The sequence below is a fragment of the Protopterus annectens genome, chromosome 10.part0, assembly GCF_019279795.1.
Source record: "Protopterus annectens isolate FY-2018-M chromosome 10.part0, PAN1.0, whole genome shotgun sequence".
Classification (NCBI taxonomy): Eukaryota; Metazoa; Chordata; order Ceratodontiformes; family Protopteridae; genus Protopterus; species Protopterus annectens.
This window is the reverse complement of record NC_056744.1, coordinates 1,567,757,145-1,567,782,185: the sequence shown is the minus strand read 5'-3', so window position 1 is coordinate 1,567,782,185 and position 25,041 is coordinate 1,567,757,145. Positions and strand designations below refer to the sequence as shown.

General features: G+C 41.2%; 1 protein-coding gene across 1 annotated transcript in view; it reads right to left on the bottom strand.

The window, feature by feature from the left end:
- LOC122813740 (serine protease 33-like) overlaps positions 1-23,400 on the bottom strand; it is a gene marked incomplete in the record, with an annotated part of 258,580 nt that extends 235,180 nt beyond the window's left edge. The window contains 2 exon segments of the mRNA XM_044086213.1: positions 22,828-22,939; positions 23,046-23,400. Coding sequence (XP_043942148.1) covers positions 22,828-22,873 — 46 coding nt within the window.
- Positions 23,401-25,041: the final 1,641 nt, after the last annotated feature.

Below are 25,041 nucleotides of genomic sequence, written 5' to 3'. Positions count from 1 at the left end.
GGAGATTGGATCATTGTTTTTAATTCATTTTAAGGATTGCTATAGGTCTAAAGTTAGTAATGTCTGTTGAATTTCCTCCTCTCCGCAGAGGAATAAATGTGTGACTTTTTCCCTAGAGAAAGGGAACATGGGATTCCTGGATCAATAGGGATTGAGACAGGGTCGGCAATGCTATTGGCTGCTAATCTAAAAGGTATTTGTTTGGAAGGTCATCAACTGAAGCAGAGCATGTTTTGAGTTGAAGAGTAGTTTTATATAAGATGTGGGTACAGGTTTGAAGGTGAAAGTGGATGCGGAGATACGTGGCTGCAATGCAGGGTTAGATGAGACATTGGGGAATTTTTGGTTAGAGATCCTATACTATTTATAAAATAAAATTTGAATTGTATTGTGCTTTCAAGCGACAAGTTACTGGGAGTGGGGTTAGGGGTGAATTAATGGTCTGGTTGGAAGATTTCTTTAATGGCTGTCCAGAATTTTTTTGGGGTTGTGTTTGCTATTATTTTGTAAATTATTACAGTATAGTTTCTTTGTCTTTATTAATTTGCTTTTTTAGTATGATTGTGAAGCAGAAGCATTCTGAAGTTTAAGATATTGAGGTGCTTTATATTTTTGCAATTCTTTCCATGCTTTTTTCCACAGCCTGTATTAGCATCCTACTCTTTTTGGATAAAATTGTACTATTTTTCAGTCTCTTCCTTCTAGGAGTTGCAGGACTATTTAGGATATAGTCAGGAAATTTTTACTGGACTTCATTTACAGCATTATTTAAGTAGGAAGTTCCAGTTAATAGATGATAGTTAATTAACATTTCCAAGTTAAACTTGGAAAGGCTGTGTGTTGTTTTATAAACATATTGTTTAAGTGGATGTACGAGATATCTGCTTCGGTTTAATTTATCCAAGTCTTTGGGGTTTTTAATACCATGATGGGAATGAACCCCAAGTATAACTGAAAGAATACTAATTTCACAAACTTTTAATCTTTGATGTTTGCAGGTGTTGTGAAGAGCAATTCTGGCTATGTGCCCATAACTTGACTCCTTCAGCAATTCATATGCATCGGTAACATATAAATACAACTGTAAATTCATTAAGATACCCTCCTACTACTATTGGAATGGTCAGGGTATCCTTCATCCACACTGCCCTCATTTCGGCCTGCAAAGCCTGCCCGTTATTTCGGACTGCAAATCCTGCCCATTATTTTGGACTGTTTCTCTCTGTATGCAAGACACTGTAATCACTGAAATAGCAATTTCAATGGTCAATGCTACTTTTGTCTTTTTTTTCGTGGACTACTATATCTGTTTTTCTCACATCTGTTTGTTGGCAACGGGTGATCTCATGGGATATAAACTTCATTTTCTGTAGTACTTTGAGGCTCATGTTTCCAGTGTTTCTCAGCTACTTCAGTATTACAATGTTTGTATAATCCCCAGTACAACAGTCCTGCCACTTTATTGCAACTTTCAGTATACAGGCCCTCTGCCATTAGTGCATCACACTCAGCTACAAGATGTGCGAGTGTTTCCAATTCAGTTTTACAGAACCTGCATTTGTTTTTCAGACATATTCAATGGATTTGTAAACCAAAGTGTACATAGTCCACTATCTCACCTCTCCTTAACCGTTCCTGCATCAGATCCTGATCGATACAAGGTTGCTCTAGGGGATCTATATCATGAGTGAATCGCACAAATTGCGAACACTCAAAATATCGAACAGACTGGACCTTGAAGTGCTTTTTCCTGAGATCGCGGTAACGTGAAGAATGGGATATTTGCCCTTTCCTCACTGTAATGCAATCTCGTAGTTGGAATATACATTTAGCGGGGGGGGGGCAACAAGAAGTTCGAGGTCTGGTACATAGCACAGATAGGTGCTGTTAGGGATCGGTTTGACTATGAATGTGTACAGGGCAAAGCAGTATGGGAGGGAGAAGGATAATGGAGAATAGTGCTGAAATATTAAATGCAAGTTGGGAATTAGGTAAAAAGAACAGGAGTGTTTGTATGAGAGCAGTAAGGTTGTTTGGGAGTGTTAGGGAACAGGAGTCACCAGTGTAATGTGTGTATGAAGCATAACAGAAGAGTAAGAAGGGGCAAATAGAAGTTGGGGATAGGGAAGCAAAGCCAAATATAGCAGGCTACTCTCTGTAGCCTGAGGCTGGAAATCAGTTTATAGCCAAAAATAGGACAGGTTTTCCTTTACTTCCTGAATGCAGAAACCTGCCAGTTAGGAAGACTATACTTAATCTACTGGTAAAAAGGACAGCAGCCAACTTAGCAAGTGATCCTCGAGTGGAAAGACAACTCTGTTGGGGGGGGGGGGTGTGTGTGTGTTAAAAACTAGTTTCCAGCATAGGCAGGCATACATTTTACTAAAGTTGATATACAGTCAAGTATTATACAAAGACAACATTTTCATAGGTAGGTACTAGGCTATCGGCCCAAGGGCCTACGTAAGCCTAGCCAACAAGGTTCCCTGGCTTACGCCACCCATGAAAGTTATTTTCCTGTGCCACTGTCGAGCAGAGACATTCCCGGGGTGCATTTCCTATTTCCCATCCACTAAAGATTTTTCTTGAAGAAAGAGCTAATGAAGAGCTTTGCTTGACATAGATGGGTAGCCTGTTCCAGAGTATGGGAAGGGATAATTTTGCAAACAACATTTATAGGAAAAACACTTTTAGTAATTCCTTCTATTTTTTTTTCCAGTAATCATCTCTGGGACAGGAATCTATCCATCCGAGCAGCTCGGATGTCCTCTGTATGTGAGGAAAGAATGGGGACAAAGTGTAAGCTCCTATTGGGATCAGGTTTTCTTGAAATAGGAGTGAGTAATGCTCCATCAATCTGGATTTGACAGTACAAAAAGGCTTGTGTTTATACAGCATTCATCACATAGTGGCGATATACTATGGAGTAAAGCTGGAGTTTTTGAGGCAGACAGTGAGAATAGTGGGGAATGAGCCATTTGTTTGAGGCCAACATGTAATCCTATTGTGAGGCACCTTCTGTGGCCTTGCCAGCAATGCTGCAGATGTATTGAGGTACATTGCAAAATTATTTTGGCTGTGTGTTTCCACTGTCCCTGCTACTATGTAGGGAAGACGGTAAGGTGTCTACGTAATAGAATTTATGACCATTACCACAGTATTAAGAAACATGATGAAAATAATGCCCTATGGAAACATCTGAAAAATAGTAAGGATTGTTCATCCTTTAAATTTGGCATATTAGAAATGGTCAAGTGCAATGTGGGAGGGGGTGACATCAAAAGGGTTGTTAGTGACAAGGAAGTAAGGTGGCAAATTAGACTCAATGCCTCAGTTTATCCAGGAATAAATGACCATATTTCCATCAAATCTATATTGAGGTTTTATGAACATATGCAGGGGCAGCTTTTATTTGTGGGTACACAACTTTGACATCAACCCCCAGTCTCTTATCACACATCTGGTATTATAAGGTATATTCACTGAATTAGTAGTTTATGTTTATTTAAATACTTAATAGGTATTATTTTTAATGACAAAATGTGTCTACATTCTTCATGACAGGGAGAAAAAGATCATGGAAACTCAGACAACAGGCTTAAATTGTAATTAAAGAATGTCAGGTGATGTAATAAATATTTATAAGGGTTCTGAATTGATTGTGTAAATGTTCTGATGAAGTCTATGGATGATGTTTACATCTTGGGGACTTGACTATGGCTCCTAGTTTGCAGTCCTCTGCGGACTTCATTAGCCAGAGGCCTTCTGTGTTTGGTATCTACTTCTCTGAAGTACAGGCTAACAGGAGAGGTCCCAGGAAAGAACCCTGTGCTACTCCACTTGTCACGGCTTTGAGGTCAGATTTGGAGTCTGTAACTTTTACAGTGTGGGTTCTGTCAGTGAGCCAGTTGGCAAACCATCTTGTAAGGTAGGGATTTATACCTAGTTTAGTAAGTTTAGCTATAATTCCAGAATGGGGGATGGTGTTGAAAGCCTTGGCGAGGTCAAGATAGGCTGTGTGAACTACCTTACCCTCATCTACGGCTTTGGTGACTGCCTCAAAGAAGTCGATCAGGTTCAGAAAGCATGATCTGCCTTTCATAAACCTGAAATGGGTGGGATCCAGAGTTTGGAGGTTACCAATGTCTTTGTTTAGGAGTTCCATGATGATGGCCTTGCAGACCAGACTCGTCAGGCTAATAGGTCGATAGTTCCCAGGATCGAGTGGGATAACCATTGCTGTGCACCATTCAGTGGGCACAAAGCCTGATGCGAGGCTATTATTGAACATGGTGCTTAAGTGGGGAGCCAGTTCGTTCTGAAGTTCATGTAAAACGCAGCCAGAGATGTTGTCCGGTCCCATGGATGCTGTGTTTTTGGCTTTAGAGAGAGTGCAGCTTTTACCTGTGTAGTTGTGATTACAGGGACTCTGCATTCTTCCTGTATAGATATGGGCCCTTTAGGGGGTGAGGGAGAGTAAAGTTAGCACTGAACCTATCTGCCAGGATGTTGGCAATATCAGTTGGTTCTGTAATTTTCATGCCTTTGTGCTTAATCGGAGCAGATCTGGGTGTTGCCATCGAGATTCCTGACATAGCTATAGAATGCTTTGCAGTTGTCCTTAGAATTAGTGGCGATTTTGTTTTCAAAGCTAGCTTTGGAGGATCGTATAAGGGATCTCAGCTTCTTACTGAGGCTGACCAGGGAGCTCCTCCACTCATGGGATTTTACCCTCTCTTGCAACAGTTTCTTCCTTCTGTTGCAGAGTTTATGGCAGGGGACCACAAGATTGGCTTCCTTTTTTTGGAGGATAGCATCTTGGTTCTGTTTGGGATAGCATGATCCATGCACTTGTGTAAGATTCAGCAGTTGTAACTGTATTGTCCATCTGCATGGGTGTCATGAAGTTCACCACTTCTGTCATAAGAAGCATGAAGTTGGCTTTGGAGAAATTTTTTTATCATGGTTTCCTTAATGGGGGTAGGGCAGGATGTGGATATCAAGGGGGATTAGCTTATGGTTGGAGCGGAACAACGAGGAGTTGACTTCAGGTGTGGAACACCGGTCGCTCATGTTGGTAATGACTAGGTCTTGGATATTGTTGCCTCTGGTGAGGGTGTGGATAAGTTGATCCAGGGCATTGGAGTTTATGAATTCCAGAAAGCATTGAGCTAAGGAGTTAGTACACGAATAGTAGCTTTCCCAGTTAATGGTGGGGTAGTTGAAGTCGCCCATTATTAGGGTGCTTGGTTGAACCCTAATATTTTCAAGTACATCAAGAAAAGAGGAGTGGGAATCCTGGGGCATGTCGGGGGATCTGTAGCAAGCTACAATTTGGACTGCAGTTTTGCCCAGAGTTAGTTTCACTTGGATAACCTCGGATGCATTATGCTCAACAAATAGCCTGTAGGTGTGGATAGCCTTAATGAATATGGACACACCTCTGCCTTTGGTGTTTTGGTCCAGGTTACATGGCTGAAAAGTGAGTTATAGCCTGGTACTGCAGGGGTGCTCCCTGGAGCCTTGAACCAGGTCTCAGTCACTGCACAGACATCGATGTTCTCCATTTTAAGGAGTGCCTACAGTGAGTGCATTTTGAGATTTAGACTTCTAGCATCGAGTAGCATTACCCTCAGTTTTTGCTTGCCTGTTCCTGTTACGGTGGTGAATTTGTTATTTGAACCTTGCCTAAAAGAGGCAATATAGGGGCAGCAAGAGCCTTAGCCAGTATCCGGAATCCCAGGGGCGACAGGTGCAGGCCATCTGTGGCAAAGCATCATGGTCTGTCGACCATGTCATCCCAAGCAGACAGATACTGGATCCCCTTAGAATGACACCAGAAGCTTAGCCAATTGTTGAAGTCAATAATTTTGTCCTTGTACTGCGGTATCATTCAGGGCAATGGCAGAATGCTACTCAGGGCTAGGGTCATACCTGCCTGGGATACAAGATCGGAGAGCTCTTCCATGTCTATTTTTATGTAGTCCAGGGATGTACATCTCAGGTCATTCACACCAACATGGACAATGACAAGTCATATTTCTACTTGTTGTGGAGTGACCCGAGTGAGTGGGTTATGTGGCGGATCCTGGCACCTGACAGGCAGCTGACAGTAACCTTTTCCTTGTTTAGCCTGGTTGAGTGGGACACCAGTGTGCCTGACTATAGAGTCACCTACAGACTAGTGTGTTGTGTACATTGTTTTGCCTTACAGGCTGTGGTTGAGTGGCACACCGAGTATGTGGGCTATGTGTCATTTGGGTTGTGCTGGGGGATGGAGGTTGCTTGTGTTTCTACTTTGGAGGTCTCTGTTGCTTAGACAGAATATTATGGTGAGACTCTGTGAATGTTTTTGTGTTACTATGTGTGGATTTTGGTTTTGTAGATTTAGTGAGACTATGTGATGTGTGGTGTGGTGCAAATGTTTACTTTCTCCTCATGACTGTCAAGTTCAGTCTTGGTTGGAGAGAGCTTTACCTCCAGTTTGGCTAGATGAATGCATCTTTCACAGGTTGTAGTATTGGGTGGTAGGAGGAGAGGGTTGTCTGTGTACATGAGGCAATTTCTACATTGCCTCAAGATGTCCTCAAGATGTCCAGATTCATCAGATAGACAGGAGAGAACACTGGGAGCTGACCCTTGGACATGCCTGAATAAAAAAAAAAAAACAATTTTCCTCTACATAAGAGAGGAGAGTGAGAACAAGAGCTGTTTTTCTCTAAGCAAGTGAGAAAAGTAAGTACAAAAACTGTTTTCCTCGAAAACAGAGTGCTAAAGTAATTAGTAGCTTATTTAGTGCTTACAAGTTCTGAACAAGTGCTGAGCATGTTGTTGTTGTGTCTTTTGGCTTTTCCCGGTTAGGGGGTCGCTACAGCAGAACTCTGGTCTGCTAATGATTGGCAGTAGATGTTTACGTGCTGCACTGCCAGCCCTGACGCACAACCTTCAACGAAGGTACGCCCATTCACACATGTCTCCACATAGAAAACGCTCTAGCTGAGAATCAAACAGGACAACGTCTTACTGCGAGGTGACAACGCTACTGCAGCACCACCACCACATGCTAAAACTAAGAATCAGTATTATCTGCACTAGACTAGTTACAGGACTAGAAACAAGTGCAAATGCAGGCTTTAAAATCAGAAAGTTGAGAGATACTGAAGAGATTGCCTAAACGGCCAATAACTACAATTTCTGGGCCAGAACCACTCCTTACGTGGTAGGGAGGTCACCTAGTGCTTACCACTCCCACTGATAAGTTAGAAGGCTTCCCTCCAACACAGAAAGGCTTGGGGGCTCAGCTTACATATAATCCTGGATACAGCAAATCTGTATCTGGAACACTAGTTACAGGAAAGGTAGGAAACAGGCTTTTTTTTTTCCCCTTTACAGAAAAGTAGCAAAACAGTGGTAAAAACAATTCACATGCAGTGCAAGCTAGCACACGAATATGTAGCAATATCAGACCAAACAGTTTAAAAAATGCAATTCAATTAAAAAGGATTAAAAGCAAGTGCAGAAAGAGTTTATTAGGTAGAATGTGGTAAAGAGATGGGACTGGGGGAGTGTCCCAGATGAAATCTACAGTGGGGTTGGCAACTGCAAAGGCCACCAAATCTTCAACAGAGAATGTTTGGGAGTGGTCTCTTGTGGCAGACCTTATGTAGTATTGGTGTTAGATGTAGTGACAACAGGCCCTGGACTGTGAGAAAGTTGGTGGTTCCAGAAATAAAGCATTTAAACAAACACTGTCTCAGTCTTTGCCACAGTATTTCTTCATAATTACAGTCTGATTTACAGAAATTTTCTTGTACAACCACTCAATCAATATAAGAATTAACTTACTACATTTAAAATAAGACTTTTGTTGTAATAAAGAGGGCCAGCTGAACGAAAGTCTTTCCACTAAGGATTTTAGCAGAGGGGTCAGAGGGCTTTTAAGGTTAAAAAAATTGTCCCAACACAGGAGAGTAGAATACTTTTGTTTATTGTAAAGAACACACACATATGTGGGGGACAAGCAATCAAGGTCTTGTCTCCCTGAACAAAAGAAACTTCATTTTTCATACTAAAAATGCTTCTGAGCAGAATATTTTTATCTATTAAACTATAACCACGGACTAATTAAAACTAAACATCATTGCATTATTTTGATTGCCAAGAATATGTAGGCCTGTTATTTGTGCCCTTCCTTATTAGGCACAAGATGAGACCTTCCTTGTTGGAACCTTTTATGCTGGCAATATTCATGTACGCAATCAAAACTAAGACAGGGCTGGGCTCTCAGGATCCAGCTATCTGTATGGTTTACTCTCCGTGAATATTTTTGGAATCTATTTTCTGAATGCATAGAAAACAGAGTGGATAGCCAATTGTAATTCTTTGTGACACAAGGAATTTTAACTGCCCCAATGTATTACCAGAACCACCCCCCCCCTCATTTCCTGCCTTGTCTTTCAGCTGATATAATTTAGCTGTGCTGTGTCTCCTTTTAATTAACAACCTGTATTCAAACTGGAACCTTAGTTTGAGAGACAGCCTTACAGAACTATCTGCAAGTATATAGAGCCAAGTATATTTTCTGTGTTATTCTGCATTATAGAGCTAAATTGTCTGCTTGATATCTGTGTCTTAATGCTCTGCAAATATATAGAAAACAGTATATATATATTTTTTTATAATTTGCACAGTCCTTACATCTGTGTTGAAACTGTTTCCCCACCCCCCTCCCTATTCTTGGTTGTAGTTTAAATTTGGTGGCTTTTGCAGTGCCCGCCCCACTGTAGATTTGATCTAAGACACTCCCCCAGGACATCTGTTTACCGCATTCTACCTAATAAACCCTTTCTGCACTTGCTTTTAGTCCTTTTTAAATTTAATTACATTTTTTCAAACTGTGTGTGGACTAATATTGCTACATATTCAAGTGTGCCAGCTTGCACTGCATGAGAATTGCATTTACTACTGCTTTTGCTACTTTACTAAAAAAAAAAAAATAAATTCATCTGCTTTTACTGTACTTGTGCTTCTTCCTACTTTATTTTGCTTTTGCGTCATCTTAAAAGTTCTCAATGGTATTTATTACTGCTTGGTGTAACTCATTCTAAGCCTTTTAGTTTAAACACTTGGGCTTCAGACCAGTTGTTTTACATTGAGAGGGTTTGTGGTCTGCACTGTAGTGGCAGAACAGTTAGCTTACATCCTTCTAAGTTGGGAACTGCTGATTGAGGGCTCAGTGTCTGTTATTCTAAAAGTATATTAATTCTGGTTTAAGCACTTGGGCTTTCAGGCCAGTTATTTTACATTAAGAGGGTTCGTGGTCTGCACTCTTGTGGGAGGAGAGGCTGGACTCTGCCCCTCTGAGCTGGGAATTTCTGGTTGAAGGCTTATAGTGCATGCATATCTGAATTGCTTCTTACTGAAATTGGTACACCTTGTTTGCTGTAGCATAGACTAGATCCAGGCCTGCTGAATCTAGCTTTGTTTGTATGCTTGTTATTTCCCTGGAACGCTAATTCCACCTAAAACGCGGCTTCTCAGCGCTTCTGTGGATCCCTAGTGATATCTGCATTGCTTATTGTACTTATTTCCTTGCTTCGCTTGAAAGAAAGTTACTGTTTGTCGTTTTTGCATTTAAGTTACCTGTAACACATTGCACTTGTTACCTGGCACTTGCTCACTAAAGCAATTATAAGTCAGCACTAAAAATTAAAAGCACTACACCCTCACTCCCCATTGGCCCTTGTTTTCAATTATAAAGGAATTCCCAATATTATTCTAGCATGTCCAAAGGTCAGTTGTCAATCTCCTCTCCGGTCCAGCTGGTGAATATGGGAATCTTGAGGCAATGTTACAACTGCCCCATGTACACAGACAACCCTCTCCTCCTCCCAACAAATTCCAACACATGTGAGAGATGCAACCATATAGCCAAACTGGAGGCTAAGCTCTCTCAACTCAGTACTGGCATAACCAGTCAGGAGGAGAAGGAAACCACACTCACTACAATTCCAGTCTCACATAGACCTACCATGACAGCAAACCAAACACATAATCACACAAAAACATACTCAGAGGCTCTAAATAAAGATCTGCCTAAGCAGCAGAGACCTCCAAAGCAGACACCCAAGCAACCGCTACCCCAAAACAAAACACGTGCAACATATCTCACAAAGCCAGTGTGCCGAACAGTCACAGCCCTTAAGGCTAAACAACACACCTGATACACTTGTAATAGGAGACTATCGTCAGGCACACTGATGTCCCGCTCACCAGGCTGAACAAGGAGAAGGTCACAGTAAGCAGCCTGTATGGCGCTAGGATCCGCCACATAACACAAGCACTCAGGTCACTCCAAGGCAAGTACAAATATGACTCGGTCATTGTCCATGCTGGTGTGAATGACCCGAGACGTACCTCCCTGGACTAAATGAAAAGAGATAGAGGAGCTCTCTGAGCATGTAGCCCAGGCCTTGAGTAGCATCTTACCCTCACCAAGAATGATACCACAATATGAAGACAAGATGATCAATTTCAACAATTGGCTTACGTATTGGTGTCATTCAAGGGGGATCCAATGCCTGTCAGCTTGGGATGATATGCACGACAAGCCATGATGCTTTGCTAGGAACGGCTTGCACCTGTCATCCCTGGGCTTTCGGATATTGGCAAAGGCTCTTGCTACCCCCATAGTGCCTTTTTTAGGCAAGGCTCAAAAGACAAACCCACCTCCATAGGTATCACAAGGGATAAGAAACTAAGAGTAATGCTACTCAACGCCAGAAGTCTAAACCTCAAGATGCACTCGAAACTCTCCTTAGCATGGAGAACATCGATATCTGTGCAGTAACAGAAACCTGGTTCAGGACTCCCGAGAGCACCCCAGCACTACCAGGTTATACCTCATACCATGCTTTTCAGCCCCAAAACTTGGACCGAACCACAAAAGGAGGGGAGTATCGATATTCATCAAAGATACCCACACCTCCAGGTTGGTGGCAAAGCACGAAGCATCAGAGACTATCCATGTGCAACTAACAGTGGGTAAAACTGCCTTCCAGTTTATAGCCTGCTACAGACCACCCTCCCAAACCCAGGAACCCCACTCGGCCTTCCTGAGAACACTGGATAATATGAAGGTCTCTCCGAACACCATTATATTGGGCGACTTCAACTACCCAAACATAGATTGCGAGCATTACTCTAGCTCCAACACCCTTGCCCAAAGGTTCCTAGAATTCATAAACTCAAATGCTATGGAACAACTTGTTACCTCTCCCACAAGAGGGGAAAACATACTGGACCTGATCATCACCAACATGGGGACTCTATGCTCCAGAATCCCTCACTGGTAAGATCAGACCATAAACTGATCTCACTGGATATTCACATCCTGACCCCACCCCCTGCCCAGAAAACCACAGTGAAAAACTTCTGTAAAGCAAATTTCACACTCCTCAAAACAAAGGTGGAATCCTTCAAAGCCCCCGGGTCTGTGGAAAATACGGCCCAGACCGCATAATCCTTTATAAATGCATTCTATGAACACCTTCATGAATGCATGGATCATGCATTCCCAAATAAAACCAAGACCCAATCCTCCAAAGGCAGCCAACCTGTCTGGTGGACCCCAGCCATAAAAAAACTATACAATAGAAGGAGGAAGCTACTACATGATAGAGCAAAATCCCAAAAAGGGAAGACATCTCTGATCAATAGTAGCAAAAAACTAAGGGCACTCATAAAATCGTCAAAGGTCAGCTTCGAGAGGAAAAATTGCACAGGACACTAAGGATAATCACAAGGCTTTCTTTAGTTATGTTAGGAACCTGGGTGGGAATTCCCAGATATGCTCAGAATTAGTCCAAAATGACAAAAAAATACACCGAACCCACAGACATTGCCAACATCCTAGCTGACAGGTTCAGCGCAAACTTCTCCCCACCAAAAGGGCAAATATCTATCCCAGCAGAGTGCTGCCCCCCTGACATCTCATATGCTCAGGTGGGAGCCGCCCGTTCCAAAGCAAAAAACACAGCATCAATGGGACCAGACGGTGTCCCAGGCTGCGTCCTACATGAACTCCAAGAAGAGCTAAACCCAAACATAAAACTACTGTTCAATCTCAGCCTTACTACAGGATATGTACCCAAAGAGTGGCGTACAGCAACAGTGGTCCCTCTCCACAAAGGTGGTGCCTCAACGGACCCTGGAAACTATTGCCCCATAAGCCTGACTAGCTTGGTCTGCAAAGCTATGGAAGGGATCATCATGGGCTTCATAAATAAAGATATTGGGGACCTACAGACACTGGATCCTACCCAGTTCGGCTTTGTTAAGGGCAGATCCTGCCTCTTAAACCTGGTTGACTTCTTTGAAACAGTCACCAAGGCCATTGATGAAGGGAAGGTGGTCCACACAGCCTATCTGGACCTCGCAAAAGCCTTCGATACAATACCCCACTCGGGCATTATAGAGAAGCTCACCAGCTTAAATATAAATATAAACCCCTATGTCACTAGATGGGTTGCAAACTGGCTCAAGGACAGAACCCACATGGTTAGAATTGCTGGAGCCATGTCAGACTCCAAACCAGTTACAAGTGGCATCCCACAAGGCTCAGTCCTGGGACCTCTCTTGTTTGGTATATATTTCTTGGAGGTACAGGCCAACACGGAAGGACTGTGGCTGACCAAGTTCGCAGATGACTGCGAACTGGGTGCCATAATCAACTCTCCAGCTGACACAAGCATCCTCCAAAAGGGCCTCATAGAAACAGACAACTGGTGCCAGAGCCATGGCCTCAAGCTAAACGCCAAAAAGTGTATAGTCATCCCTATTGGCAAAAACAAAGTGCCCACAAATTACCACATAGGTGGTAATCCATTAAGTACAGAAGAAGTAATTAGGGACCTGAGGACCCATGTTGATAGCAATCTCTCATTTGATAACCATGTGGCCAAAGTGGTTAGAAAAACATTTTATGTAGCCCACCTAATCATGAAGGGATTCACATCTAGATTAGGGGAGGTCATCATGCCTCTTTACTCATCCCTCATTAGGCCCATAATAGAGTACAATGCCCCTTTTGGGATGTACCTTACCAAACACCTGCAGCAACTGGAAAGACCCCAAAAGTACCTCACCAAGAGGATCAAAGGGCTCAAACAGATGCCATATGCTGCCTGGTTAAAGAAACTCCAGCTCTACTCAGTGGCATACCGCCTGCTCAGAGGTGACCTGTGTCTGACGTATAAGGCCATGTCCAACCCGGAATTAAGGGACATGCTGCACCTCAAAAAATCCAAATCCCATCGAGCTACACGCTCGAGAGACTTGAACCTCAGCACTGAAATAAATAGGACATGCTGGAGGGACAGATTCATAACCCAGAAGCTCCCTTCACTATGGAATAAAATCCCAGTCCAGGTTAGGCAGAGTCCCTCATTGACTCTCTTCAAGAGGAATCTTGATGAGTGGATGGGAGATCGTAGGTTTACCCCGGGTATCATTTCTGTGTCACTGTTAGACAGAGGCACAGTATACTAACCTCGAAAAAGGGCATAGCAAAATTAATTTAAAATGGGTGGCGAAAGCCAAACATACTCTGGCTAGGCTTATAAATGCCCTAGGGCAGATAGCCTAGTATGAACCTATGAACCAGTTAGAAAAGATGGGGGTAAGAGCATTCTGCCACAAAGTGCATCACTGAATTGTTAATCACAATCTGCGTACTTTTTTGCGAGGCAGTTTGGGTAGGAGGTTGATTGTTTGCTTAACTTATGCATAATAATACTGATCCACTAAGCAGGGCGAATGTGAGGATACATTATAAACTACAAAAACAACATGGATGCCATATTGTGTTCCACATGTCGAGGCACATATTCATGCACAGACAGTTTTAGGGGGAGACATTTATCTCAGTTGTACTGCTTTGATCCATTACTAGCACTCTTTGCAATATTACTACTTCTATCAGAGACGGTCTGACTTTTCTCAGTAGCTCACCCAAACATGGAGAAAAATTCATACCAGCCTCCATAACCTAAACAGAGAAAGGAAGAAATCAGGCGTCTTTATGCCCTTTATTTTTGTGTGCTTGTGGCATTAAGCACAGTCTTTCCTCTTCTTTAGTTACAATATATAAGAAAAAGTGTCATTTTCAGATTATACAAACTTTTTGAACAGTTCTATTTTACAATGTCATCATGGAAAATGTTTTAGAAACTATATGTAGTACATGGGGCACCACAATTATGTCCAAACCTTGGGGGGGGGCTTATCCGCATCCCTAAAGTGAGAACCAATCTGCTGCATTCCCTGTGTGGCAGAGTAAAGTATCAAACTTGGCTTTTAAAGGTTACTTCTACAAAGAAGCACTGTATTCTGTCTGTTGTGTCAAAGGAGTTGTCATTACTGTGCTTATGAAGTTGATGTAAACACACTACACAAAGGAAATTTATCAGGAATTAGGACTCTACTGAAAGATTTTCCAGTAAGCAACATTAGGATAACTGGTCTGCAATTTTCCACTTCAGAATGGTCCCCACTCAGACAATTACTATATAGAACTTCCAAATTCGGACTTCCACAAATCATTGATTCAAATGATTGAAAAACCAAAGGTAGCAACTACTATTTTAATTTAATGGTTTTTTAATAAGGTTAGAGACATCAGAAAGCAATAGATTTAAAGCAATCTCTCATGTTCCGCTTTCTTTAACTTGCGGACACAGCACTGTCTGTCAATCTAGGGGCTGTGATACAAAAAAGGGCCAAGACCAACATTAAGTCCTATCATGAGTGGCCAGCCACTGGTCTACATGTCAGATTCACAGCACAGCCGTGCTATATGCTAACAAAGCATTCCTTGGCGCCAATTAGCCATGTGGTCGCCTTCGAAAATGCCCCCGTAAAGGGATTTACACTTTGAAGTTCATAATTTAGTAGTATGGGCCAGTGAGGTTAATGAGAATGGCTGAAATGCTACAGTCCCTAGTTATAGAGACTGTGTTGCACATTAAGTATTAGGTGAATAGGAAGCAGCAGTAAGGGTGAGTGCAAGCAGGCATACAACTGATTTTGGGTGACTGTATCGGTCTGCCTGGGCAATAAAGTAAGATTACCTAGGGATCAGTGGTGTGTGTCTCTGTGTGCACACATGTGTGTGGGTGGATGTCTGTGAGTGTGCATGAAAGTGTGTTCATCCGTCTATGTAAATGGGGGTGCACTGTCATACCCATACTCAAACCTTCTGAACAAAGTCAAAAATAATACAATGTGTGTGTCAGAAAAATATACACATCACTCTAACTCACTTAAACTGAAAAGAACAAAGTTTGCATTGATATGCAATGTATGAAATTAAAACCTCCAGCATATATGGCTGACTAATCCTCATTTAACAGAGGCTCTACATTTCCAGGATAGACAAACCCTGACGCCCTGACGTCAGACTAATGCGCCCTGAACGACGTCAGCCTTATACTTTGTTATTCGGGCCGACTGGGACAGCGGACTACCCAAGTGTTAGGACTGCAGCAATGTGGGATGAAGAACATCAGATAATGAGAGGCAACATCAGGGATGTTTTGTAGACTTCTGGACAGTGGAATGGGTAACGGGCCTGTACCAATGCAATGCATTGGCTGCCACAGGAGGATACAACCACTGTAAAGTACTTTAGCACTAGCAGTATGACCAGGAGTCTCAGACATGCAAATTAATGACAATGAGGTTTTCCTCACTGTGGATAAACTCATGTTTGAATCACATTTTCCATGGTCATGCAGATTTCATCTTTTAGTAGCTACAAGACACATGGAGTCTTTCTGAATCTCAGCCTAGTTTCAAACCCTCTCTTGTTTTGTTAATTTTACTACCATAAATATTTGCAGATGCAGTGACAGTGCTATAACTGTTCACAGGTCCATGCTAGGCTGTTGATCCAGAGGACAATCAGCAGCCTAGACATAAAACCCCAAATTGTAGCTACCTATTGGCATAATTAGTTTTGACCCATTTCAATGGGCGCTTGAGAAGGCAGACCTAGGGTGTAATTATGACTGCCCATCCACTTGTCCAGGTTACACTCAAACTGTCAGGGGGCTACTTTGCTTAACTCCCAAAGGAAGTCCATTTCATAGAAGAGGGATTCTATTCCAAAGAAGATGGATTCTCTGTGATCTGTCACCATCTTAAAAGCTGGTCCTATTTATGTTTCAGTGAAAGTTAAGACCCTCACTCGCTCAACAAGTCTCATTAGTTTTGCAGATGTAGAGATAGTCACACTCTCAAAGAGTCTGTAAGAAACAAAAATGGAGGGGAGTTAAAGGTAGTCTGGGGTTGGTTGGTCAAAGAAGACATGCCTTTGATTATCTTAGTGAGGAAATGCTGTGGTCTTTCAAGCTGGGTCACATGCTTTGACAAGTACATAAAAAGGGGCCAATAAAGTAAAAAGTATTTCCTATTAGTAGTGGGTACATGGGGATGAAATGATAGTTTGCTATCAATGAAAACGTCCATGTCTCTAATGAAACTCACTGATGCAATCATTCAAATAAAAAACGCTTTTACATTATTTATATTACCTGACTTCTTTCAAATGTTTTTGACTTTTTTTCCCTTATGAAAGGCTTTGAGATCACAGTAAACACATTTAGATTAACTGAGACATATCCACGGTATAGGCCATTTATTTCTTCTTTCTGGCACTGTCATTTTACTAAATGTATTACTTCACATAGGTTTACCATTAAACAAACTACTTCAGCAGACTACACTCATAACTCTCTTTCCAATTAGATATAAAATCATGGTAAGTGTAGTGTATATGAAGTTAACTTAACAGAAAGTCTGTGCGTGCTTGCTTTTCAGTACTTTTTCTCATAGTGGCACAATTGTGGGACAGGGGTTAGCAGCACTCTCTCACAGGTTTTTGAGTCTTTAGTTTAGGTCCCAGCTGGTATGCCTTCTGTTTGTGCATCTTTTCTCTACTTGTGTGGGTTTTTTGCTGGATATTCTAGAGTTTTTCATATCCCAAAACAAGCTGTTAGTTGACCTGACAAGCCTGCAAATATCCTAGAGTTGTCAACGCAGTGTTTTTATATACAACACACAAGAAATTAGTATCCTGTTCAGGGTATGAAAACCTTGCAACTCTGAACAGGATAAAGAATGGTCAGGACCAAAATGGAATCCAGTAGAAAATTTTATTTATCTAACATTTGTTGACCAGGAAAGTCAGACTAGGACAGAGCCTCTTTTTAGTGGAGGGCCAAGGAGAAACACTCCAGACCATGTCTTTGGAATGTGGGAGGAAACCCACAAGGAGGACATGCAGACTAACGGTAAAATCAACTTTTATTTGACTGACATTTAAAACAGTGACAAAGGAGATCTTCACATTGCAAATTTCTTCAGATAATTACTTTTAAAACTGAATCCTTTATATAAGCAAATCAGGAATAGCCTAGCCCCCATAACAGCTAGATCTTAGAGAGCCCATTATAGTGAATAAAAACATCTTAAAAAAAACACAACATTATGATAAATACCATACCAAATGTGGATGATCATGTTAAATACATTATGTAGGTATTGTATTTAATAACTATATATGAAAAACTTAAGATGAAAAATAGCAGACTGAATTTTTTTTTCTAAGTGCTTTTAGCTTTAGTAAGCAGGCTATTAAAAGCCAAGCCAATTTGTGATATTGCCACTGTAATTTGTACTTTTCCAAATGCAATATTCACAGTCCACTTCTTTCGCGCAATCGGTTCCAAAATCAGGAACTTGAAAGTGTGGTCAGGGTATTACAAAGAATGATTTAGTATTAGTTGACTTCTTTGTATTAATGTCATATGTGCTCATAAATCCTGTCACACAGTCTTCTCAATTTCTCCTTATGTAAAAACTGGGACAGGCTGAACATTGGGCAGAGTATACAACCTTTCTAGAATGGCAGTTAAACAATGTTGTTTTGGTTTAAAAGGAACAACCATTTATTTTGAAGTCCTTCCCTTCCAAAATATACTTGCAGTAAGGGGCAGCTCCCACATTTTTTTCGTGCCATAATTTATGTTCTGTAGGACAAGCTCTCTCTCAAAAATTTTTTTTTGGGTTTTCCCTTTTTTTAAAACCTACATTTGGTGTCACATCGACATGCTCACAAATATATCTGTCATTAGTTGAGATTTTTTTGAGAAGATCCGTGACACAGTAGCCAGAGAAGACTGTTATAAAAGAGCTCTTATATCTATCATTATTGTCAATAAGGCTGCCTGTTAAACGTATACCATTAGTAGATGGATTCATTAACTCATGGTATTTAGTACTTATATTGGAATGAACTGTTTCCATTCACACTTGCTAATAAACTCCAACATCACCTCTTTGATAAAGGTGAAGGAATACCCATGCTTCAGAAACAAGTCCCTCAAAAGAAGGCATCCATCCCAAAAAATCGTCGGTGACCATGCGGACACCTCAAACTGTCCATTGATGACAGTTTCTGTGCATGGGAGTGTCCACTACTATAGAGGAAAAAGCTGTTGGAATACGTTTCTTTGTGGTAAATTGTTGATGTAAAACAATTTTCTGCTATTATCTTTCATGAGCCAAACATTCAAAACAAGCAATGTTCGCATCATGGACCTTAAGGGTAAATTGGAGAAAAGGTGTAGCATTATTGATATGTTCTGAAAATGGACCAATCCTTTGACTGTCCACTTCTCATTAAATAAGATGTTGTCTATATACCAGGTTCTGAGCCAGAGAGAAACTTCTCCCATTGAATCATTAAGAGTAAGTATTTAGAAAATATTGTTAATGGTGTGTAGAAAAGTGGTGCCTAGTAAGCTGAAAACTGACTTGATTGCAAAATCAGTTGGTTAATAAGTAACAGCTCTTTGTCAAAGAATCTAGAACATTTTTCACTGACGGTATAATTGAATAGGTGAGAAGCTGTGAACCTTTCCCTGTTCACCCTGCAACAGACACAAAAGACACTGCTTTGCGTGACTAGAAGGGACTGTAATAGGAACACTTTAGTTCTGAAAAACTGTAACCTTAAGTTTAAAAAGCTGGCATGTTAAACAGATCATCTGTGAACAATTTACTTCTGAAATATCTAGGCAAAAATTCTCAATCTCCACTTCATATGATGCCGTTATCAGCAACTCATGCAAGCAGAGCACTGTACACAGAGTGAATCCTAGAGGGATTATGCACTCAAAGAAAATAAAAGGATCATGACTGAGTACCAATGCTAGCAAGTCAAATATTACAAATATTTACTACAGTCAAGATAAGGGAATGCTGGCAACCACCACACAAGAAAAGCACATCAGATCATAAACCTAAAATGAATCCCAGAGACTGAAAAAGTAACAAAGCAGTCTCAAGGGCCAACAGAATTTTACAACAAACAAGCATCTCACAGAGTGGAATCTATGAAGCAGTTATTACAGTACAGGCAGAATGGACGAGACTGTACCTAGAACATTTAATTTAGAAAATCATTCATGATGGCAGGCAGGCTCCTGGAGAAAAAACAGGAAGGGCTAAGAAAGCTTTCATATGATAACAGGCTAGACAGTCTAGGAATATTTTCAAAAATAATTCATAATATGGGCAAAAACAGAAAAGGTGGGGACGACTACAGGTTAAGAAATGGATGCTGAAGAGCAGGATATGGATGGCAAATAGAAAGAAATCAATTCAGAAAGGCACTGTTTGACTACAAGACAGAATACCCTAGATCACCTTGACCAGGATGACATTAGACGAGCCAGCTGGGGGAAGGAAAAGACAAAGGGGCTGAGTCTGTTTGCTTTATCCAGGGTTGGAAATAGGGGTGCACGGCCAATGATGCATGCTCTTCCGTGTTCCTCTGTCAAGAATGGGCATCTTCAAGCTTATGTCACTCATGGGAGTGCGGGACTGTCCCATGCAATGACAATGTACTTCCTACTATGGAGACTCAGTGGGCATGTGCAGAAACAAGTGCAGGGTACAAGTAAAATCCCCCAGTCCCAAGTGTAGAGACAGTACATCACCTACCATAATTACCTCTAGAATGAATTAGTCCTATGGCTTTTTAGCTTTTTAACTGCTGTGGACAAAGCGACAAAGAAAGGCACTGCCACAACAGAATGGTGACAGGATAACTGAAAATGTGAAATGTTTATCCCACTGCTAATTCAGTATCATTTTAAAAAGTACCCATCAGAGTAGACCTGCTTCAAGGTGCAAACCTAACGTACCTGCATTTATTAGACTCTGTCCAGAAAGACATGCCCAGGCAAGGGTATTTTAGACAGATACTGTAGCACACTGTGGTGTGCGAGTGCACCAATTCTGCTACCGATAATGGGGATGGGATCAGCAAGACAACCCTGCCCACACTGCCATCACCACATGACAGGCATGGTGGCTGGCAAGTAAAACATTGGGGAGGCTAGTTAATGGGGGATCAAACGGAGTAGAACCAGCATGATGGTCTGGGTGGGGACAGCCAGAAAATATTTATCAGATGGACAATTGTGACCCACATGCAGTGAGCATTTCAAATGGCACAGACAAATTCTGTCTCAAAATTAAACTGCAATTATCAGTTATTACTTCTGTTTAAGAAACGTAAAGATAAATTAGTGAGAAACTGCAAGAACTACTACCTTTGGACAGTTGTTATCACATCTCCATCACAGCAGATGTTGATTTTATTCACAATAAAATAGTGTTAAATTCTGGTTTCATCATTACAACAGCACCCACTGCACATTCCTTTCTACATTTCTTTTAAGGTTTCCTGCTAATTCTACTTTTTGTAGTTCATGTTCAAGTTTCAGTAGTCATGACACTTTCTGAACAAGTATGATCATTTATTGGTGGATAACTACAACTATGCAAGATGTAGAAATGCACTATAAAAAAATGATCGAGAACTAGGAAATAACTTCATCATGTCTGGTGTTGCAGGCGGTGCTTTCAGTGAAGAAAATTATCTTGTTGCTCCTTTATCCACCAAAAATACTTCACAATTAATAGGTCAAGAACCTGTACCAAACTAGTCAGAAAGTAAGTAAAGAGCAGTTGGAGAATATTCATCAAAGCAAATCAGAGAGGTCACACTACAGTATCACTCTTTCTACACTGTATTGTCACACGAGCAACTGCAGTTGTGGAGCCAATCCAGAGCTTTCAGCCATTCCCAGAGGACAGCTAAACTCCTCCCCCCAAGACATTCTTGTGGCATCCTGGTAAGGGGTAACCCATGAAGTCTTCCATTCTATTTTTGCCTTAATGTTTTTAAAAAGTTTATTCCGTTACATCCATCACCACTCATGAGGCGTGACCTAGCTTATTTATGTATATCCATTTCTCCTTACCCTTGTTAATGACTAATGTGTACAATGAGGTCCCTGTCCACTGTAACTATGCATCACCACTGCTCATGCCCACTTCCAAGTGTGGGACATGAGATATGGGAGCAAAATTTATTACAGTGGTTTCAGTGCCCAGTGCCCTCCCCATGTGGGATGTCATGTCTGTGAGGTCTCCTAAACAGTGGTTACCCCCCATGTCTCTATTATAGGAGACTATCCCATAGACCTAAATACCACAAACTTCAGAAGAGGCAAAATTGCTTCCAGCACCCCCCCCCCCCCCCACACACACACACACACATCCACCAAAGTCAAGACCTGGCATGTGGCCACCGACTTTTGATGCCTCAGCCACAGAAATATGGAATGAATAGCTCAGCCACCCCCCCCCCCAAGTACATTACATACCTCACAAAAGCAGAACAGAAAAGTAGTTCTTATCCCAAATGCACCAACACCAATCACGTACCTGACTGAACAGAATCTTTGTTTCTTTTTAAAAATGCCCTGCCAGTAACTAAATCACATGAACAAAACAAAGTCTGACTGCATAGCAAAACATAACATTTATGTGCAAAACATGCACCTGCAAGAATACTGAATTATCTTGGATATACTGAAGACTTAGGTTGATATCAAAGTAGCTCACATTTTCCTTCTGTTCCATATGATTGTATCATACTTATTTTACCTATAACTGTAATATGAAGAGAAACACACATCATAAATCATATTCAAGATTATTTTACCCTGAAGTGATTCTTTATGGCTCAAAATCTTAAATAAGGCAAAATGACAGCTGGTTAGAAAGTTGAGCCCAGCACCTGCTTAGCTGCTACATTTACATTATAAGTACAGCCAGAAAGATCACTGTAAAGTGGGCCAGTCTCATGTGCCTCAATTTAGAGTTCACATCCCATTACAAACAGGACACATGATCCTTTTGTTAGGGAGGAATCATACAAAAGCCATCAGTGCCTCTCCCCCCCTGCCGACATTCCACATACTGCAACAGTGTCATTTTACACTAATTGTATAAGGACTCCGTGCCTATGCATTGCTGATTAGGCAGACCCTATGGAAGTATCCCGGTTGATTTAATAAAAGCACAACGATGTTTTAATTAGTTACAAAATTACTAACCCTGTTCTGCTACTTATGTAAAATATATCCACCACCTAGCCACAGCATCGCCCATGCTCCTAAACATATAATTAGGAGAACTGTTCGTACAAACTTAAAACATTATGTGCCGAAATTGAAGGCGAACACACAGTAGTCTTAAAAAAGCAGACGAGGCTAAACAACAAGACAATTTGACATTTCTTATTGCCCAAATCTAACTGAAGGCATTAGAAATTCGCATGACAAACATTTACAACAAAATGAGCATCTCCAAACAAATGCACATTTCTCAGTCTTTATAAGAACTTACCCAATGTGAAGGTTAAAAGGATAGTTAGTAGGTTAGATCCAAGCATCTTCTGTCCTCTCGTAGACCCGTACCGCTCTGTGGTCGACAAGGGCAGAACTCCTAAGGCGCACACCTAAAGTTTAAATCAGTATAAAATGTGACAAAGAAAAATACACATCAGTATATGACAGCTTTACAATTTCCGCTAACACAAACGATGAATTAGTCCCTAGGCTAACCTGCCGCAATAACAATGCAAAGCTCAAAAAGTACTTGGTCAGGTGACTGTGGTTAAGTTTCAGGTATCCTTAAAGGAACAGGTTTCTTTGAAGAGTAGGACAAGGTAACCGAAAGTCCCACAGAGAGGAGGGCTGTAGCAGTTTCGGTAGGTGTGAAAGTAGTACACGGTAGACTGTTTATGAGTTTATTAGTAAACAAGATTAACCAACCACTTTTATGTGCCAGTGCCAGACACAATCAATACAAGAACGTGTATTTTAAATGACAGGAAACACACAGGACAAAGGCTAACGAGCTGAACTGTTCTGTTTCTAGTGTTGGTACTCGAAGCTAGAATACATCACCAGCTGGTGTGATGAATCTGGTAGATATCATTTTGACGACATTTGCTGTAATTTAAGCATAATTCTATGCACCTGTCAGATACGAAAGCACCTCCTAACCAGGGCGGGCCCCACAAAATAAAAGGATACGAACGTGTGTTCTCAACTGACGCTGATTTTGGCTCACAATTTTGCTCTAACCCACCCACAAATCTGTTATTTTTTGTGAGAAAAGATGATGGGATTATACATAATGAATAACGACATTTATAGGCTCAATTACTTTAGAAAGGGTATGTTAATTCACGTTCTCTTATTACCTCATCTTCTCAAGTTAATATTTCTAAAATTTGAAAAATTATTCATAATTGTCCCTGATTATTTCTGGATGTGTCCCTCATTCTGGAAGTCAGAGACCAAGAGTTTAGTAAACAAGTTAGAATACCTGATGCTCATCATATGAATGATTAGCTATATGGGTTACATCCTGCCAAGAATATAACAGCTGGCCACCTTCCACAAGCCTAAACTGCCAGGCAGTTCAAGTGAAGCTGATTAAAAAAAGAAGTTATGTCTTGCCATAACGTTCCATCTGTGCTGTAGATCTTTGTTCATTCATTACAAATAGGACCTTGGTTCCATCCTTGGAACCGATATGGCCGTTTCCAAGCTTACACCAGTCAAAAACTCTCAGCTATGACCTACCCATAATGCCCCTCCTAGTTACTCCAGATCAAGTTTTCCCACCCCTAGACAATAGATTTAGTAATAGAAAAAATACTAGAAGGCTCTGTCTGAGCAAATACCCTAACCAGGAGTTCCTAAAGTCCACTAGGAGTCCAGGCAGGGGGAAGGAGGGCGGGAAGTAATGAATGAACAAAGATCTACAATACAGATGGAACATTATGATAAGACATAACTTCTTTATCTGATGTCGTAAATCTTTGTTTATTCATTACAAATAGGACTGAGTCCCCAGCTACTTGAGTCCTGGGTGGCCCTAAGGAAGGATATTCCTGAGCACCATAGAAGCAAAAGATGCTCGTCCCTTGGAGGCCAAATCTCATTTGTAATGAGACATAAAGGTATGAGGTCTTGCCCAAGTGGCTGCTGTGCAGATATCATCCATAGAGGCTCTGGAATGAAATGCTACAGAAGTAGCCATAGATCTGGTAGAATGAGCCTTTATTCTGGAAGGTAAGGATAGCTTATTCTTTTGGTAGATAAAGGTAATAACGTTTCTAAGCCAGGAGGATAAAGTCACTTTGTAAACAGGTTTATCCAATCTGGGTCCTGCAAATGCCACAAACACTTGATCTGTTTTTCCTGAAAGATTTAGTCCTGTCCAAATAACAACAAAGCTGCCGATGCACATCAAGGGTGTGGAAAAGATACTCCACTCTATTAAAATGCTGAGGGAAGAAAACCAGCAGGTCAATAGATTGGTTAATGGAAAAGCCAGAAATGACCTTGGGCAAGAAAGAAGGGACACCCTATCTGTGTGGAAGATCGAGTAAGGTGTCTTGACACTCAAGGCCTGTAGCTCAGATACTCTTCTCGCTGAGGTAAGTGCTACTAGAAGTAAGGTTTTCCATGACAAAAATTTTAAATCACATGAATCAAAGGGCTCAAAAAGAGAACCTGTGAGAGACTGAAGTACCAAAGTCAAGTC